We start from the raw sequence: 21,247 nt of genomic DNA, 5'->3' as shown, positions 1-21,247 counted from the left end.
GATGCCTAACTGCTCCTCTGCCAGCATGTTTGCCCCTAACTGCCCTCCCCTGCAGGCCTGGTCACCCCTAACTGCCCTCTCCTGCAGGCCTGGTCCCCCCAACTGCTCTCCCCTACAGGCCTGGGTCCCTCCCAACTGCCCTACCCTGCAGGCCCGGTCACCCCCAACTTCCCTCCTCTGCTGGCCTGGTCACCACTAACTTCCCTCCCCTGCAGGCCTGGTCACCCCTAACTGCCCTCCCCTGCAGGCCAGGTCCCCCCAAATGCTCTCCCCTGCAGACCTGGGTCCCCCACAACTGCCCTTCCCTGCAGGCCTGGTCACCCACAACCTCCCTCCTCTACTGGCCTGGTTACCCCTAACTGCCCTCCCCTGCAGACTTGATCGCCCCCAACTGCCCTCCCTTGCAGGCCTGGTCCCTCACAACTGCCCTCCCTTGCAGGCCTGGTCCCTCTCAACTGCCTTCCCCTGCTGGCCATCTTGTGGTGGCCATCTTGAGTCCACATGGGGGCAGGATCTTTGACCATATGGGAGCAGCCATCTTGTGTGTTGGAGTGATGGTCAATCTGCATATTACTCTTTTATTAGATAGGATAGAGGCCTGGTGCATGGGTGGCGGCCAGCTAGTTTTCCCTGAAGGGTGTCCCGGATCAGGGTGGGGGTTCCCTTGGGGCGTGAGGTGGCCTGGGTGAGGGGCCTGTGGTGGTTTTCAGGCTGGCCACGCCCCCCAGCTACCCAAGTGGAGACCCTGGTATCTGGGGTTTATTTATCTTCTATAATTGAAACTTTGTAGCCTGGAGCGGAGCCAAGCCTCCTGCTTGCTCCGTGTCGGCCACCAGTTCTGTTGGAATTTATTTATCTTCTATAATTATAACTTGTAGCCTTAAGCAGAGGCCTGGGCTGGCCAGGGCTGCAGAAACTTGGCTTCCTCCATTGCTGGGGGCAACTGTAGCCTCCTGCTCTCTGTAGCTCCTTGGCTGCCACCATTTCTGTTGGAATTTATTTATCTTCTATAATTGAAACTTTGTACCCTTGAGTGGAGGCCTGGGCCTGCCAGGGTATGTGGAAAGCTTGGCTTCCTGCATCGCCAGGGAAACCCAAGCCTCCCTCCTGCTCACTCTGTGGCCGCAGCCATCTTAGTTGGGGTTAATTTGCATACTTGCTCTTATTGGCTGGTGGGCATGACTGGTGGTTGTAGCAGAGTGATGGTTAATTTGCATATTACTCTTTTATTAGATATGATTGGTATGATCATGTAATTTATGTCTTTTCAATTTGCTTATGTGATGTATCACCATTTATCGATTTGGGAATATTGTACCAGCCTTGCATCCTTGGAATAAATCCCACATGATCATGGTGTATGATCTTTTTAATATATTGCTGGATCTGATTTTGTAATATTTTATTGAGAATTTTAGCATCTATATTCATCAGGGATATTGGCCTGTAATTCTCTTTCTTTGTGGTGTCTTTATCTGGTTTTGGAATTAGGATGAGGCTGTCCTCATAAAAAGAGCTTGGATTAAAAATCCTTCCTCTTGGATTTTTTGGAATATCTTGAGGAGTATAGGTGTTAGTTCTTTGAATGTTTGGTAAAATTCCCCTGTAAAGCCATCCGGACCAGGCGTTTGTTTGCTGGGAGTTTTTAAATTACTGCTTCTATTTCCTCAGTTGTTATTGGCCTATTCAGGTTTTCTGATTCAGGTGTGGGAGATTGTATTTTTCTAGTTATTTGTCCATTTCATACACATTGTCCAGTTTGTTTGCTTATAGATGTTCGCCTTCCGGGCTTTTGGCCACCAGTCTGATACGTGGCAGGTCAGAGCCCCGAACAGTCTGGTGTGTGGGTCCTCTGAAGTCCAGAGACTGGGTTTCCATCGGGACTCTCCCCTTGAAAGTCCTTGCTCTGAGTTGCTTTCCCTTCCCCCATGAATCTTCATTCTATGGGGGTATCCGGGGCCTGGCTGGGATAATTTAAGCAGACTCCTGTTGGGGTAGTACTTGTAATCTGTAGGAGTGGGGTGAGCACTTCCTCTTTTTCCTTGGGCTGTGCTGGCTGGGAAGCTCAGATCTGCTTCCTGCAATGCTGCTGAAGGTCCCACCTTCCACTCCTACTTCCAGAACAGAAACCCATCCAGGAGACACTGTTGCAACACCTCAGATCCACCTGGCTCCCTGACACTCCCCTGCCTCTCAGAGTAGGAGGGGATAAAAAACAAAAACAACAACAAAAAAACACAAACAAAATAAAAAACAGATACAAAAATCAGCCCCTCTTGGCCCCTCAATACTTCTGCACAGCTAGTCACCTATAAGCAGGACTTCTGCCCAGGCAGCAACTGTCCTGGTGTCCTTGTCCCCTATGCTATCAGACTGAGTGAGCATATGGGCACAGATTTCCAGTCCATGCCATATGAACAACTGTAAACCTACTTTTGCCACTCCCTGTCTATGCAAACACTTTTCTGTGTAACATGTTGCCTTCAGGTCTTGAATAATTGGAAAATGATTTGTCATTCTGTAACAACAGTCTTACCTGAGAACTCTCAAAGAATTAAATATTATAACATTCTTTCAGTCTGTGAATTGATTGGTCCGTTGTCATATACAAAAAATAGGTATTCTTATTACTCAAGAGTGAAGAGATTAAGCAAAAACAACAACAACAAACAAACAAAAATAAACCTCATAGGCACAGACAACAGTAGGGTGATTACCAGAGGGAAAGGAGAGTGAAGGGAGGTAGAAGAGGGTATTCAGGGGATAGATGGTAATGGGAGTAGACTTGACTTGAGTGGTGAAGACACAAAACAATATACAGATGGCATATTGTTACAGAATTGTAAACCTGAAACCTACATAATTTTATTGACCAATGTTACTCCAATAAAATCAGTAAAAAAAACAAAAACTAGTCTTATTGTTCAAGTCTTGAAATCCAGGAAAATATGAAGTGTAAAATAAACAACCATGGTGAGAGAAGGGAAATGGTACTAAGTAGCAAAAGGCCTCAATAGATATAGTAGAATGTGAAAGCTTCCTGCAGGGATGGACCATCCTACCTAATAAAATAGTAATATGCAAATTGACTGCACCTTCGCTACGCCCAAACCACACCCACCAGCCAAAGCCACGCCCACCAGCCAATCAGTGTGAGTATGCAAATTACCCAACAAAGATGGCGGTTCATTTGCATATGCTGAGGGAGGGAGGAGTGAAGACTGAAGACAACTTAGAAGGAAGAGGGAGGAAAAGCAGAAAGCAAGGTGGCTGCCAGAGGGAAAGCCCGGGAGGGGCGGAGCGGGGCTGGCGGCAGCGGCACTCGGGTGCAGGCGCTGCGGCCGCTTGCAGGATTCTTCCTGCAAATGGGCTACTAGTTTTATCAATAATAATGGTGGTATCTGGGGACACTGATGGAGGGATGTTGATCTCTACAAAGACTTTGTTTCTAGGAGAAGCAAAGGGAGTCATTAATAAGTAAGAACTATTCCTAGGCATCAAATTGTCACATTTAAGGCAAATTAACCTCTATGAGTCACCATTTTTGTGGCTTATCCTATATAATAAAAGGTTAACATGCAAATCGACCAAACGGTGGAATGACCAGTCGCTATGACACGCACTGACCACCAGGTGCAGACGCTCAATGCAGGAGCTGCCCCTTGGTGGTCAGTGCTCCCCCACAGGAGGAGCACCGCTTAGTCAGAAGCCGGGCCCACAGCTGGCGAGCATAGCAGCGGTGGTGCGAGCCTCTCCTGCCTCTGCGGCAGCACTAAGGATGTCCAACTGCCAGCTTAGGCTCACAGGGAGAAGGCCTAAGCCATCAGTCAGACATCCCCTGAGGGCTCAAGGACTGCAAGAGGGCATAGGCCAGGCTCAGGGACCCCCAAGTGCACATATTTTGTGCACCGGGCCTCTAGGTTTTTATAAAACATGAAGTGATATCATCTCTAGAACATGGTGATATTATTTAAGTCAGGGGAAATTTGGTAGAGTTGTTAAAGACAATAAATAAAATAAGAAGATTTGTTGTGATTTTTTAGCTTTCCAAAACATTCACTTGCAAGAAATTACTCATTGCTTGAGCATACAGAAAGGATGAGATTTCATTAAAGCCTGCTAAAGGGAAAAGTTAAGCTTCTTTCTGGAGGAATAAATCAGTTATACTCACCTTATGATTAGACACTTAATTCTGTAGACCTGATAGATACATAGAACAAAGAGTTGACTTCAGGGGGTCAAAGGCATTGAAAGCTTGTAGGCCTCATGAGTGTTCAATTTCCTGCAGATTAATCTGAGGGACAGGTAAACCCATCTGTTGTGATTGGTGGTTGTGGTATATGGAAACACATTTTTTATTTAAGAATTGCCTTTTGAAAGGAAAATTTGTATATTGAAGAAAATGAAATACAAGGTTACTAATAGAAATGTTACTAACCAAAAATAGTTGTAAAACAAAGCTACTAAAAATTAGAACTTAATATCTATAAACCTTAAAGGTATATTTTGGAAAAGAGACATGGAACTCAATGCAGAAAGCTAAGGAGGAAAAATACATAGCTGTTGTTCTTAATATTGCCTATCAATATAATAATCACTTTATTTTAAAATATGTTCATTAGTTATCTTTATTATTTTTACTTTATATATATATATATAAAATAGTTGCCATAGATACCAAGATGGTGGATATTTCTGATACTGATTCCTTTGTAGGGACCCATAGTCCCATCTGATGTCATTCTTCCTATCTGAAAGACTTCTTACTACATTTTTTTTTTTTTTTGGAATACAAATCTGTTGATTAATTTTTTGAGATTTTGTTTGTCTAAAAAGTCTTCGATATCCCTTCATTTCTAAAAGATATTTTACTAGGTATAGAATTTTAGGTTGATAGTATTTTTCTTTGAGTATTTTAAAGATGCTACTCCTACATTGTTACTGATGAGAAGGGTAGTCATTTTTTAATTTTATTTTATATATGCACTTTTTTTTGTATGACAGTAAGATTTTCTCTTTATCACTGGTTTTAAGCAATATGGTGTTACTTTTATGTTTCTTTTGGTAGATACATTGAGCTTCTTGAACATGTAGGCTTTTTAAAAAATATTTTCTGCCATATTTCCTCAAATATTTTTTAGTACCCTTCCTTTCTTTGTGTATATGTGTATATGTTAGGCCATTGAAATTGTCCTTCAGGTCAGTAATGTTCTTTTTTTTTTTAATATATTTTATTGATTTTTTACAGAGAGGAAGGGAGAGGGAGAGAGAGTTAGAAACATCGATGAGAGAGAAACATTGATCAGCTGCATCCTGCACACTCCCCACTGGGGATGTGCCCGCCACCAAGGTACATGCCCTTGACTGGAATCGAACCTGGGACCCTTGAGTCCGCAGGCCAACGCTCTATCCACTGAGCCAAACCGCTTAGGGCTCAGTAATATTCTTTTTATTATATTTTATCTTTGTGTTTTATTTTGGATAGTTATTTTTGGGGTCTGATAACACTAAAATTTTTTTATATAAATTAATGGTCATTTCTTTTTTACTTTATGCCATTTTGGTTTATGAAAGGTTTCATAGGAATGCCCTACTTTCAAAGAGTGGGGCTATAATACACAGTTTATCACCCTTAGAACTATTCACATTTTGGGGCTGGATAATTATTTGTATGTTATTAAATGTTTAAAATTATACCTGGCCCCTGTGTGCCAGATGTCAGTAGCATTCCCAAAATTGTGACAAATTGAAAATATCTCCAGATATTGCCAAATAGCTCCAGGAGAGTAAAATTGTCCTCAGTTAAGAACCACTGCTCTAATCCTTTCTGGTAGTTTTCTTCTATGCAAGTCTTGGCTACGGACTTGGCTAAGGACTCAGAGGCAACTTCCTGCAGATCTTCAGAGCTCTGTCTCTGTACAGTTCTCTTCTCTCCCATACTCTTCCCTGAGAACTTTAGCCTTTCTGGGTTCCCAGCTCTGTTTTCTCAACTGAGGGAGACCATTGGATTCTGCCTGAGTTTCTTCTCCCCTCACCCCCAACACAGCCAGGAAACTCTCTCTAGGCAGTAAACTGGGGCAGTAATGGGGCTCACATTTGTTTTCTTTCTTCTCGGTGATCATGATCCTTTGATGTCAGGTGTCTTTGAAAACCATTGTTGTATTATCCTTTTTTATTTTATGTTTTCTCAACTGGGCCCCCGTTAACTTTATCTTTGCCCTCATTCTCATTCTTGAATGATACTTTTGCTGGATATATAATTCTTATTTTTTCTAAGCACTTTCAAGGTATTTTAACAATCTTCTAGTTTCCATTGCTGCTGCTGATCAGGCTCAATTGGGTGTTTGTTTTCTGATTATCTTTTTTCTCTCTGATATTTTGAAAATCTTCTTTTTGCAGTTGGCATTCTTTTTATTTTTCCTGCTTCCTAAAGAATATATTGAGCTTCCTGAATATGCAGACTCTGTCTCTCATCAATCTTCAAAAATTTGCTGCCATTATCTCTTTGGATATTTCATCATCTTGATGCTGTTCATTCTTTCCTTAGTAACTCTGATTGGATACAAAAAGCTCCAACCATAAGGAAAAAATATGAATTAGGCTCATTAAAATTAGGATCCTTTGTTGATCGGAAAACATTAATAAGAAAGTGAAAATGCAAGCTACCTAATGGGTAAATATATGTGTAGCACATGTAACCAACAAAGTTTTGCATCCAGTATATTATAAAGAACTAGAAGCCCGTTGCATGAAGATTCATGCAATAGGCCTTCCTTCCCCTGGCTGCCAGCACTAGTTTTCCTCTGACACCCGGGATCCAGGCCTTTGCTCCGGCCGCAGCAGAGAAGCCAAGCCTCTTCAGTCTTCAGTCTTTAGTCATCTTCAGTCTTTATTCTTCAGTCTTTGCTCAGGCCAGAGCCTTCAGTCTTCTCTCCGTGCCTGTGTATGCAAATTAACCCGCCATCTTTGTTGGGTTAATTTGCATACTCACTCCTGATTGGCTGGTGGGCATCACGGAGGTATGGTCAATTTGCATCTTTCTCTTTTATTAGTGTAGATTCTTACAAATAAACAAGAAAAAGATGGTATAGAAAAAGTGCAAGAATCTTGAACTGGCATCTCACAAAAGAAGATATTAACATCCCCAATAGCCATAAGAATGTTTTCAATATCATTAGCTGTAAGAAAAATGAAATTTTAACCACAAAAAGATACCCCTGCACATTCATAATGGCCAAATTTAAACTAGTAACGTAAAATGTTAGGGGCCATGTGATGCAACTAGAACTCACATAAGCTGTTGGTGGGGTTATAAAACTTTTATCTGCTAATATTGAATATACTGATAACTCATGACCCAGATATTCCACTTTTATTTTGTTCTTTGTTAATCCTCACCCCAGGATATTTTTTTCATTGATTCTTTTAGAGAGAATGGAAGGGAGGGGGAGAGACAGAGAGAAATATCAATGTGAGAGAGACACATTGATTGGTTGCCTCCCACATGCGCTGGGGTTTGAGCCTGCAACTGAAGTCCATGCCTTTGACCAGAATTGAACCTATGACCCTTCAGTCCGAAGGCCAATGCTCTAATCACTGAGAAAACTCGCTAGGGCCAGATATTCCACTCTTAAATATACTTAACCAAATTATGCATACAAGTTGGTATATATTTATCAAAAGACATGAAATATTTACAGCAGCATTACTTATGGTAGCCAGGAGCTTCACAACCTAAATGTCCCTCAATAATGGGCATAATGAAGAAACTATAGAAATATTCATATGTTGTAATGCTACATAGCAATGAAAAATGAGAGACTGCTGCTACCAGTACCAGTATAAATAAATCTCATCAACTTAATATCAGGGGAAAAGTGAATATGCATTTGTGCCTATTCATTTTATTTATGCAGTATTTATATAGAGGCAAAACTACCACGTTCCGGATAATTAGGAAGTAGCATAAGTGGGTGTTTCTGGGGTTCAGTTAATGTTGTATTTTCTGTTTGGGGGATGTTTGCCTGGAAATATTCATTTTTGTAAATTCCTGCTATGTGCTTATGAATTGTGTACTTTTTTGTGTATATATTTTCCTATATAATAAAAGCCTAGGTGGCGTCGTACGACGTCATCACAAGATGGCCGCCACAAGATGGCCAGCAGGGGAGGGCAGTTGGGGGCCATCAGGCCGGCAGAGGAGGGCAGCTGGGGGCGAGATCAGGCCTGCAGGGGAGGGCAGTTGGGACGACCAAGCCTGCAGGGCAGGGCAGTTAGGGGCAACCAGGCCTGTAGAGGAGGGCAGTTGGGGGCGAGATCAAGCTGTCAGGGGAGGGCAGTTGGGTGTGAGATCAGGCCAGCAGGGGAGGTCAGTTGGGTGTGACCAGGCCTGCAGGAGAGGGCAGTTGAGTGTGACCAGGCCTTCAGGGGAGGGCAGTTAGGGGCGACCAGGCTGGCAGGGAAGGGCAGTTGGGGGCAAGATCAGGCTGGCAGGGGAGGGCAGTTGGGGGCAATCAATCCAGCAGGGGAGGGCAGTTGGGGGTGATTGGGATGGCAGGGGAGCAGTTAGGCATCAATCAGGCCGGCAGGGGAGCAGTTAGGGGGTGATCAGGGTGGCAGGCAGAAGCAGTTAGGGACAATCAGACAGGCAGGCAGGCTGGCGAGCGGTTAGGAGCCAGCAGTCCCGGATTGTGAGAGGGATGTTCGACTGTCGGTTTAGTCCCGATGCCCCCAGATTGGAGAGGGTCCAAGCTGGGCTGAGGGACACACCCCCCTCTGTGCACGAATTTTGTGCACTGGGCCTCTAGTAGACAATAAAAGAGCTTAATTAAAAACAGACACCATTTCTTTGCCATCTTAGAGCTTCTATTTCAGTAGGTAGCAGATATTAAACATATGCATATAAAAGTGCATATATGGCTATGAATTATGAACATGTAGGACGGCAAAGAAAAAGGTGCTATGAGATCAAGTTACTGAGGAGGATCTGCTTTTTTATTGGACTAGAGGCCCGGTGCACAAATTCATGCACGAGTGGGGTCCCTCGGCCTTGCCGGGGATCGGGGCCAGTCAGGGCCGGCTGGCTGAGGTGGGGGGTGGGGGGAAATACCACAGGAGGTTGGCCGGCTGTGGGAGGTTGGCTGTGGGAGCACACTGACCACCAGGGGACAGCTCCTGCATCAAGCGTCTGCCCCCTGGTGGTCAGTGTGCATCCTAGCAACCGGTCATTCAGTAGACCTGTCATAATAGTCACTTAGGCTTTTATATATATAGACTAGAGGCCTGGTGCACGGAATCGTGCACCAGTGGGGTCCCTCTGCCTGGCCTGTGCCCTCTCGCAACCCGGAACCCCTCAGGGGATGTCGTACTGCTGTTTTCAGCCCAGTCCCCACACATCAGGCCAAGGGACCCCACCGGTGCATGAATCCATGCACTGAGCCTCTAGTATGCATATAAGATCTTTGGTTAATCTCTTCCCGCCCTCCCCCCTCCCCACTCCCCTCTGAGATTCATCAGTCTGCTCCTTGTTTCCATGCCTGTGCGTTGAGCCTCTTCCCCCTGGTGGTCAGTGTGCATCATAGCTACCCATCGAATGATCGCTTAGGCTTTTATATATATATAGATGTTTTGGCTAAGTCCCTATGAGAAAGAGTTATTTAAGCTGTGTGAGGAAAGTGGTATAAGGTAAGGTTGGAGATTAGGACATACTTGATCTTCATCCCAAGATCAGTGGGTAGTTTTTTAGAAGTTATTAGCAGGCCCATTATGTGATTTGATCTAAGGTTTAAAGTAATTACTCTATAAATCATGGATTTGAAAATGATCCAAAGGTGAATGCAGTTGGACTGTTTAGAGACTATTGAAATGCTCCAGGTAAAAATTGATGACATCAGTGATCTAGCCAGGTCTGCCAAGTTTTCATGTAAAAAGTACACGTTTCTGTTCAGTTTTGACATTGGAGCATGACAGTGGCCATGAACAAAACATAAATAGATGAGCATGTCTGTGTTCCAGCCAGGTTGATTTATAGAAGCAAGTGGCATAGTTCGCCACCCTTTGGTGTAGAGAGAAGATAACAAATATTAGCCTATATTTTGAAAGAAGATTTAACAGGATATGATTGGACATTGGAAGTGTAGATGAGAGATTTCAACATTAATTTCTAGGGTTCTTGCTGGAGAAATTTATGGGTTATGGCATTTGCTGATTAGGGAACAAGTTAGTTAAAAATCTAGGACCAGTCACCTAAAATAGTGAGTAGTGATATGTCAGGGTTCCAGTGTTTTCCGCATCTTTGGTCTGTAAGGACAATATGACAATGTTTTGTGGAGTTTTTACCACCATAACAATCATGAATAGAAATACTTACATTTTATTCTTTTATACACATACTAGTCATTTATTATACTAAGAGTTAAAAAGTGAGAAAACAAAAAAGTAAAAGCTCATCAATTGTATTGATCAGTTCTTTTGTGTTTTGTGCTAATAGTAGGAAAGAAATAGTATATATTTGTCTCAGGCTCATGTTGTTTCCTTGACAATATATCTATAGACTCATTTTCTCCCTCCTTTCAAAAGGAACACACCCCCACCTCTATCCCCAACTGCCGTTCTTATAAGGATAAACCAGAGAATATACAGATTAGAAGATATTTTGTGTTGATTCTTATCATACATGAATGTCATTTGGGATAGGGTGGTAGCTAAATGGAGCTGCCTTCTGTTGTTTTTCATACTTCCTTTTTCTAAGAGGCTCCTTTTCAAGTAGTTGCCTCATTACCATTGTTATATCAAAATTATAACACCAATTAGATTTTCTTTATACTTTTATGGGTTTGGGGTTTTGTATTTGATTAAGCTTGCTCTCCACCCCCCCCCCCCCCCAGCATATGCGCTCACCCCCCTACTGTCTGTGTCCATTGTTATGCTTTATGCATGCATACAAGTTCTCTGGTTGATCTCTTACCCCAGCCCTCCCATGCCTTCCCTCTTAGGTTGGATGGTCTGTTTGATGCTTCTATGACTCTGGCCCTATTTTTCTTTATCAGTTTATGTTGTTCATTATATTGCACAAATGAGTGAGATCATGTGATATTTATCTTTCTCCAAATGGCTTATTTTGCTTAGCATAATGTTCTCTAGGCCCATCCATGATGTTGCAAATGGTAAGAGTTCTTTATTTTTCACAGCAGCATAGTATTCCATTGTGTAGATGTACCACATTTTTTTAATCCATTCATCTGCTGATGAGCACTTGAGCTGTTTCTAAATCTTAGCTATTGTAAATTGTGCTGCTATGAACATAGGGGTGCATATATTCTTTTCCAAGAACTCAGAAATACCAATCAGATTAATTGTTTTTTATCAACCTTTGACTTTGATAGGCTTTGCTCTCTGTGCATGACACTGTGGCTCAGAAGAAGTATGATCCAGTATTGCCTCCTATGCCTGATGATATTGATGATGAGGAAGACTCTGTAAAAATCATCCGTCTGGTCAAAAATAGAGAACCCCTGGTAAGTTTTGGTCTACTTGTGCCCAGATATGAGTAGATATCATGATAAAGCCAAATCTGATGAGGACGTTCCAAAAATTCCTCTCTTTAAAATACACTTCCTCTGTGTCCTAAAACTTTCAAGTAAATGGGACATTTATGTCTAAAGAATATATATGATTTAGAAAAATGAAGGCAAATGAAATGACATTTTGTTGGTTATAAGTAGCAATAATTTTAAAATGTGAATTGTTGACATTTGTAAAAGAAAGCATATGCACCAGTCACAGATGATTTGATATTAAATGGTGCATAAGAATAATTGCTTATGGTTTTTCTAGGAAGCTAATTTATTTATTTTATTTTATTTATTTATTTATTTATTTTAATATTTTTAAAAATTGATTTCAGAGAGAAAGGGTGAGAGAGAAAGATAGAAACATCACTACTAAGAGAGAATCATTGATCAGCTGCCTCCCGCTTGCCCCCTGCCAGGTTTCAAGCCCACAACCCTGGCATGTGCCTTGACCATGAATCGAACTGTGACCTCCTGGTTCATTAGTCAACTCTCAACCACTGAGACACACAGGCTGGGCTAACAAAGGGGTTCGAATGGGGAGATTATTCTGGTTTATCTGGTGGGCTCAATCTAGTCACAAGTGTTCTAACTGAAGTGAAAGAAGGAGGCACGAAGGCCAGAGTCACAGAGGGAGATGTGATGATGGAAACAGAGGTTGGAGTGATGTGGCACTGAGCCACAGAATGCTAGAAGCTTCTAGCAAATGGAACAAGCAAGGACTGGATTTTATCCTACATCCGCCAAAGAAATGTAGCCCTGCTGACACATTGATTTTAGCCCCTTAGTACCCACTTTGGCCTTCCTACCTCCAAATTGTCAGGTAATAAATTTGAGTTGTTTAAGCCATTAAATCTGTGGTCATTTGTTATAGCAGTGATAGAAAATAAATATGCAGTGTATCCATATATTTATAAAACTACAGTCAAAAGACAAATAAATAAATTTTATTATCTAGCACTTGATTTTACATGTTGTTTATTCTAATTAAGATATTTCTATTTTCTTAAAGCAAATAGCAGTTGATAAGATAATAGTTGCTGAGTACTATTTTAAGTACTTTACATACATTATATTTAATTCTCATAGTTGGTATGAGGATCATAGTTTTTCTTTTTACAAGATAAATGCATTGGACATTCCTACTCATAAAAATGTACAGATAAGTTTGCATATTATATCAAGGGATTTATTGAGCCCCTGAATCTCATCCATGGATATCCTAGCACTCCCTGTATTCCTAGTTAAGATGATTTAATTTAGGTTGTACCTTCCTGCTTTTCATCTGTAATTATAACTCTATGCTGATAACCTAAAAAGCTTGTGATTTTTATTATTGAGGTGGTATACTTAGTAAGAATAGGTGACACTAATGTTGAATGTAGAAAGAGCTGTCTCAGGGCCTAGCACCATAAAGTGACTAATTTTTAGTGGGTTCTGTGCATCTGTTAAATGAAATACCTTTTTATTTTGATCAATTCAACCCTTTAGGGAGATCATTGAAAGACCATCTTGAGAAGTTCAATAATTAATAATTTCTTTGATTTGTCATAATTTCCCCAGGGGCAGTAGTTTTGGTGAGCTAACATTTAAACAGTCATCAGCAACATTTAAGTCCCATGCCTTCTGATAAAATAAGATCTTCAAAATGTTTATCAAAGAAATTTGGCATGTACTGCATCAAGATATCACAAAAGGTTTGACTGGAGCTACTATGAGTTAGTTTAAATTTTAAAAAGTTGAATGACATATATAAAATAATCTAAAGCTGTGTTATCATAGTTTGTTACTAAACATTTATTTAGCTAATAAGCATGTAACAACTGTAATAATTTGACCTAACTTTGAGGTGGTGATTATTCATCTAATACCCTCTTCCATTATAGATTATATAATACAGGGTATAGATTTAATAGGACGTGTGGATGCAGAGGGCAAGAGGAGAGAGGAAGTCAACAGTAGCATAGGAGGTTTTTATTTAGGTGACTAGAAGTGTTATACATTCAATTAGCAAGAATAAAAGAAAATGCATGAGAATATAAATGACAAATTCCCTTATGTTTATACTGAGCCTATGGGCTATGCAGGTGCTAGCAAAAGGTTAGATATTTAGGAAAGGGAACCAGGGACATTTTTCTAAAAATAGTGTTGAATTGATAAGTTATTTAAAAACTGAATATTTATCTTTAGCATGAGAATGTTTTCCAGGTTTGTAATATTTGTGTGTTTGGGGGATATTATAAGCATCTCTCAAAATTATTCAGTTTCTTAGTAGTATATTATGGTATAAGTAGAGTCACGGTGCACGAATTTGTGCACCAATGGGGTCCCTTGGCCTGGCCTGCGGGATTGGACCGGAACCTGCTCTCTGACATCCCCTGAGGGGTCCTGGATTGTGAGAGGGTGCAGGCCAGGCCGAGGGACCCCACCAGTGCATGATCAGGGCTGGGGAGGGACCGCGGGAGGGCTCCAGGGCTTGTCCAGCCTGTCACACTCACTCCCGATCGGCAGGACCCCAGCAGCAAGCTAACCTACCAGTCAGAGCGTCTGCCCCCTGGTGGTCACTGCACATCATAGCGAGTGGTTGAGCAGCCTTAGCATATCATTAGCATATTATGCTTTCATTGGTTGAATGGACCACCGGACAACCGTACACTTAGCATATTAGGCTTTTATTATATAGGATTTGGCAAGTTTGTAATGTACTTAATAGCATTTTCCTCTCTGCTTCCCCAAAAATGGGCAAGGAGAGAGAAGCCAAAGTTAAATACAATTCTTTCAAGTGTATGGTCAGGATATTTTGGCAAATGATTCAAGAGAAAAGGCCATATGGAGAGAAACCAAGATGGCGGCATAGGTAAACACCTAAACTGCTGCCTCGCACAAAATTTCAAAACTACAACTAAAAGACAAAACGGACATCATCCAGAACCACAGGAAGGCTGGCTGAGTGGAAATTCTACAACTAGAAGGAAAGAGAAAAGCACACTGAGACTCAGAGGAGCTGCAGGAGGCAGAGGTACTGAGATGCGCGCACAGAGAGGACTGGCAACTGAGTGCGCGGCTGGCTTTCTCAAGTGGGAGGGAAACAAAAGCTCCTGACTGCGCTGAACTCCACTTCTGGGCGAAATTCTGGGGACCCAGACTCATACGGGGTGAAACTGGACTGTCAGGAAAGAAAAAAGCACACCGAGACTCAGAGGAACAGCGGAAGGCAGAGGTACTGAGGCGCGCACGCCGAGAGGGCAGGCAACTGAGTACGCAGCTGGCTTTCTCAAGATGGAGAGAGACAAAAGCTCCCAACTGCACTGAACTCCAGTTCTGGGCGAGACTCTGGGGACCCAGACTCATTCGGGGAGAAACTGGACTGTCTGGCAGCAGGCGGAACTCGAGGGCGGCTTTCTCTCAGAAGTGCTTGCAGCGATTACCAAGGGACACTGAGACCCAGGGGCCTATTAGGGCAGGGCTGACGGGAAACCAATGCTGTCTGCTCCGCCCTGAGACTCCGCCCCATCCAAGCTGAGCACAGAGGCTTTTGCAAGTCTTGTCTCATAAGGGTGTCTCCAGTACAGAAGTTCTCCCAGCGTAGACACAGCTGATCCTCACAGCCAATTGGCCTGGAGGTTAATTCCTCCCAATGATACCAACAACAGTCAAGGCTTAACTACAACAAGACTGTGCACACAGCCCACAAAGGGGTGCACCAAGAATGTCCACCTCAGGTAACTGGGGAGGCTGAGCCACTGGGCCCTATAGGACACCTAGCACACAAAGCCACTCTATCAACTCAGGGAAGCATCCAAAATGCGGAGACAAAGAAACAGATCACAAATGAAAGAAATGGAGGAAAGCAAATCACTGGATATAGAGTTAAAGACCATGGTTATAAAGTTTTTCAAGAATTTTCTAGAAAAGGCCAATAAATTTAGTGAGACCCTCAAGGATATGAAAAAGTACCAACTAGAAATTAAGCATACACTGACTGAAATAAAAAATATTATACAGAGATCCAACAGCAGACTAGAGGATCGCAAGAATCAAGTCAAAGATCTGAAATACAAAGAAGCAAAAAACACTCAACCGGAAAAGCAAAAAGAAAAAAGAATCCAAAAATATGAAGATAGTGTAAGAAGACTCTGGGACAACTTTAAGCGTACCAACATCAGAATTATGGAGGTGCCAGAAGAAAAGAGAGAGCAAGATACTGAAAACCTATTTGAAGAAATAATGACCGAAAACTTCCCCCACCTGGTGAAAGAAATAGACTTACAAGTCCAGGAAGCGCAGAGAACCCCAAACAAAAGGAATCCAAAGAGGACCACACCAAGACACATCATAATTAAAATGCCAAGAGCAAAAGACAAAGAGAGAATATTAAAAGCAGCAAGAGAAAAACAGTTACCTACAAGGGAGCACCCATACGACTGTCAGCTGATTTCTCAACAGAGAACCTCCAAACCTCTTTAAGAAGAGAAAGAAGAAGAAAAAGGTAAAGATAAAGATTATGAACAACAAATACATATCTATCAACAAGTGAATCTAAAAATCAAGTGAATAAAAAATCTGATGAACAGAATAAACTGGTGAATATAATAGAATCAGGGGCATAGAAAGGGAGTGGACTGACAATTCTCAGGGGGAAAGGGGTGTGGGGGTGCAGGAAGAGACTGGACAAAAATCGTACACCTATGGATGAGGACAGTGGTGGGGGGGGCGGTAAGGGCAGAGGGTGGGGTGGGAACCGGATGGAGGGGAGCTATGGGGGGGAAAAGAGGAACAGTTGTAATAATATGAACAATAAAGATTTATTAAATTTTAAAAAATCTGAATAAAAAAGGCCATATGATTTAGCAGACAAGTGTTAGATTATCCATGTTTAGAATGTAATTTTGTTTATTTGACCCAGGTGTAATGTGGTAAAATGAATATCAAGCTTGCATTAGGTGACCTGAGTGTTATAGGGTGTCACTTATTTGCCATATATCCTTACAGCAGTGAGTTGTTTCACAACTCTGTCTCACATTCCTTATCAGAAAGTATACCTCTTTGAGAGCGTTTGAAATATCAACTGAGATATAATGTATTTGAAATGCTTTATATGTTCTTGTGCATTATGTGTTAGATAAATGGTCCATCGAATAATAAGGTAGAGGCTAGATGACAGCTATTTAAGCACAGCATGATTTTCTAGAAGGGGCAGTGGACAAGATCATGTAGGCATTTGGCAATAGAAAGAGAAAAGGTGCTAATTCTGGAGGAGGGATGGATAAAAGAATTGAGAGAAGGGGAGAAAAACAAAAATCCCGATGTAAGGGGCAGAGCTATCCTCACTCCCTTGTGAGTTTGGAGGAGTTTATGTTTATTGTATCCAGAAATTAATTTTTAGACAAGCTTAAGAAAATGAAATTTTATTAGTTGGTAGGTGGATTTCATCCTAAATTTTCAGTGTTTCTTGCCTGGGTTGTCTTCTTGGTTCTTTTAGAATAGTGGTTCTCAAACTCTGCTATTACAAGAATTACCTGAGGTGCTTACTTAAAAATGCAGACTTTTGGTCTACATTAGTAGGTTTTGGGCAAGGCCTGGGAATCTAGATTTGAAAAGGTGTCTCAGAGGTTTTTGATGCAAATATTTGGTAGACCATGCTTTGAAAACACCTACTTCAAAGGATTAACTTTAAATCAACTGTGCTACCAGCTTAAAAAGGTCTTACTATATTGGCAGTGTTACAGGAGATGACATTTTTATTCAAGGAGATCATGATAGCCTAGTCCTCTTTGCATTCCTCTTTTATAAACCATTTTATAGTAATAGCAACAAATATCTAACCAGAAGTTATTCTTCTCAATCTAACCTAAAGTTCTCTATACTCATGTTTTGTCAAAATCACACCAAATAAATTAAAAATAACTATATAAGAAAATACATAAGTTTTAAAACATGAGATGCAATTTTAATTCATTTTGCATTTGCAAATATGCCTTAGGACTTTTAAGTTTTGTACAGTATTATATGCAATGAGCTTTATTTTTGTGCATCTTGCACTAAGAATACATCAAAGAATTATGATATAGCAGTTTGGAAAGCAAAATGGAAACAAATATCTTCAGAAGTAAAGAGATCGTAAAGGAGGTAAGTCAAGTGCTAGCTAGTGTCATGTAGAAAGTGGGAGATTATTCCTCAGGTTCATAGTTTACCATCCAAGGAAGGGGAGAATCAGCCAATAGCAAATGTATTCTGATTTAGGGTACATATCTATAACAAGGTAACCCTTAAATACTAGAGTGCTCTTTTTTATTTACACATGCTGGAAGTGATTCATACAACATCTGTATGCTAGTGACTCCCAGGGCTATTTCTCTTCCAGACGTTTATTCTAATCTTTAAATTTGTATGTTCACCTGGCTACTTGATCTCCATTTAGATGTCTAGTAGACATCTCAGTCTTCACATGTTCCAAAGTAAAATGGTCTTTGTCTACAAATGTGTTCCATCCATAGGGTTCCCTCTCTCAGTTGATGACAATCCCATCTTTCCAGTTGCTCAGCCAAAAACCATAGAGTCTATCTTTGATACCTCTCCCCCTCTTTCACTTCCCATTTCTAATCCATTAGGAAATCCTTTTGGCTCTACCAATAATATATCTAGTCTACCTTTCATTATTTTTGCTCCTGCCAATCAGATCGAAGCTCCCCTCCTCTTTCCCTTGGATTACAGTAACAACCTCTCTTTAGCCCTTGTTATCCTTCATTCTTTTTTTTTTTATTTTTAAATAATTTTTATTTTTCAATTAACAAACATTATTATGTTAGTTTCAGGTGTACACCCCAGTGATTAGACACTACATAACTTACTAATTGATCATCCCACTAAATCTTGCACCCATCTGACACTGTACATAGTTATTAGAATATTATTGACTACTAGAGGCCTGGTGCATGAAATTTGTGCATGGGGTGGGGGGTGTCCCTCAGCCTGGCCTGCACCCTCTCCAGTCCAGGACCCCTCAGGCCTAAACCGGCAGTTGGACATCCCTCTTGCAATCCGGGACTGCTGGCTCCTAGCTGCTCACCTGCCTGCCTGTCTGATCGCCCCTAACCGCCTCTGCCTGCCTGCCTGATAGCCCCTTACCACCTCTGCCTGCTGGCCTGATCACCCCTAACTGCTCCCCTGCCTGCCTGATCACCCCTAACTGCCTCTGCCTGCCGCCTGATCACCCCTAACTACTCTCCCCTGCCAGCCTGGTTGCCCCTAACTGCCCTCCCCTGATGGCCTGATTGCCCCTAACTGCCCTCCCCTGCCGGCCTGGTCTCCCCTAACTGCCTCTGCCTCAGCCCCCACCACTGTGGCTTTGTGCGGAAGGACGTCTGGATGGATGTCTGGAAGATGTCTGGTCTAATTAGCATATTACCCTTTTATTAGTATAGATTATACAACATAAGCTTTAAGGTAGAATTGCATTAGTAGAAATGAAGAGACATTTCATTAAAAAATGTATATTGGTTTGATATGATTCAAATCCACTTATTTATGACAAAACTCAAGTCTTTAAGAATAGGATTGCTTGCCCTAGCTGGTTTGGCTCAGTGGCTAGAGCTTCAGCCTGAGGACTGAAGGGTCCCAGGTTCGATTCTGGCCAAGGGCACATGCCTGGGTTGCGGGCTCGATCCCCAGTAGGGCGCATACAGGAGACAGCTGATCAATGATTCTCTCTCATCATTGATGTTTCTCTCTCTCTCCCTCTCCCTTCCTCTGTGAAATCAATAAAAAATTATTAAAAAAAATAAAAGAATAAGATTGCTTTGCTATCAAAGCCAAGTAAGGTGTGTCATTTGTTGTCCCTGATGAAGTCTGAGCAGCTCAGTTGCTAAGCGACTTCACTGGGTTCTTATCAAATAAAATCCTTGGAGAAGCAACTGTGCCCACCATGCAGTTAGGCTATAAAGACCGGGATATTCCCAGACATCCCTCTTGCAATCCGGGACTGCTGGCTCCTACAAATTTTCAGGATATTCCTGAAAGCTGGGGAGGACAGAGTGCTTCTGGGGTAGGAGACAGTGAGGGTCAGTGGCTGGGAGGCAGGGAAGACATGGGAATGCCCAGTGCCTGGAAGCACTGGAGGGTCTGGTATATGCAAATCTGCTGGGGGTGGGGTCAGGCCCTGTGCTCCCAGAGGTCAGGTCTGTAGGGAGGGCAGGGGTGCGGTTCCCGGGGATCCCCTTCCTGCGAGGCTCCTCCTCTTCCCCTTAACCCCCTAACCTGTCCATTTGGATAAAGGGGGTGGGAAACAGGTACACAATGCTTGGGCGGGACGCCCCTCAGTTCCGGATCTCTCCTGGAGCAGGGGAGGGGTGTTTGTATTGGTTTATTTGATTCTTCTTACACGTTGAAGGGGGTGGCAGGAGAGTATCTGCCAGACATGGTTTCCTTCTGCTTGCTCGCCCGAGCTGCCCCGTGTGATGCCTTTTCCCTTACGTCCCCGCTGCCCCAAGCTAACGTGCATGAGATCCCCAGGGACAAAACTGGGGCTCCCATTGTATTGCGTGGAGATTGCACTCCACAGGAACCTGCCTGATCCAGGGAGGGTTGGGGTCATTCACTGCAGGAAGGGCTTGATTTAAACAAATCTGACGCTTAGATAAGTGCTGGTTGAGCCGTTTGTGGAGGGTTTATCATCCCTTCTGTCTGTTTCCTTGGAAACCACAAACTCAAGGTAGCAGAGCCTGGGGCCGCCTCTGGACTGGGTGGCCTCCGGGCCGGGCCGGGCTTCGAGGGGGCCACCTCCACCAGGGGCTGCCCCGGGCCAGGCCGCATGGAGGCCCTCCTGGTGATGGAAGTATTCGCCCACCCGCTCCTACTGTGCATGCCTTCTGCTGAGCGGTTGTGACATTATGGCTTCCCAGCTAATTTACATATTCCTCTATTATTATATAGGATATTCCTGATGCTGTACTTGACATCCTCATGACTATTCTGTAACAACTAATTTGTACTTTTTTTTTTTATGGTTGAATCATAGTCCATTGTCTATGTATTCCACCTCTTTATCCATTCCTTTATTGATGGACACTTAGATTGCTTCCATATCTTGCCTATTGCAAATAATGCTGCAATGAACATTTGGATGATAAATACGTATTTATTGCCATTTCATTATTCATATTTTGATCATTTTTCTTCTTCTACTTCTTAAATAAAATGCTTTAACATTTTTTGTAATACTAGTTTGGTGGTGTCTGAAAAGCTATTTATTTGTCTTTTGATTCTCAATGATAGCTTTGCTGGGTAGAGTAATCTTGGTTGTAGGTCCTTGCTTTTCATCACTTTGACTATTTCTTGCCAATTCTTTCTGACCTGCAAAATTTCTGTTGAGAAATCAGCTGACATTCTAATGGGAGCTCCTTGTAGGTAACTGACTGCTTTTTTCTTGCTGCTTTTAGATTCTCTTTTTTAACCTTTTGCATTTTTGTTTATTTGTTTGCTTTTAAATATATGTTTATTGATTTCAGAGAGGAAGGAAGAGGGAGAGATAGAAGCATCAATGATGAGGGAGAATCATTGACTGGCTGCCTCTGCACACCTTCTACTGGGAATCAAACCTGAAACCTGAGCATGTGCCCTGACAGGGAATTGAACCATGACTTCCTAATTCATAGATCCATGTTCAACCACTGAGCCAC

The 21,247-nt window shown here is 42.2% G+C and overlaps 1 protein-coding gene across 2 annotated transcripts in view; it reads left to right on the top strand.

Moving 5' to 3' along the window:
• Positions 1–21,247, top strand: part of MPP7 (MAGUK p55 scaffold protein 7) — a 351,927-nt gene that overhangs the window by 234,285 nt on the left and 96,395 nt on the right. For both annotated transcript variants that reach the window (XM_079768452.1, XM_079768451.1), the window contains exon 6: positions 11,385–11,516. In XM_079768452.1, coding sequence (XP_079624578.1) covers positions 11,385–11,516 — 132 coding nt within the window. The remainder of the gene's footprint in view (positions 1–11,384; positions 11,517–21,247) is intronic.

Source organism: Cnephaeus nilssonii, assembly GCF_951640355.1.
Source record: "Cnephaeus nilssonii genome assembly, chromosome: 4".
In the NCBI taxonomy this organism is placed as follows: Eukaryota; Metazoa; Chordata; class Mammalia; order Chiroptera; family Vespertilionidae; genus Cnephaeus; species Cnephaeus nilssonii.
Note: the sequence above shows the minus strand (reverse complement) of the source record. Positions and strands in the feature narration are given on the sequence as shown.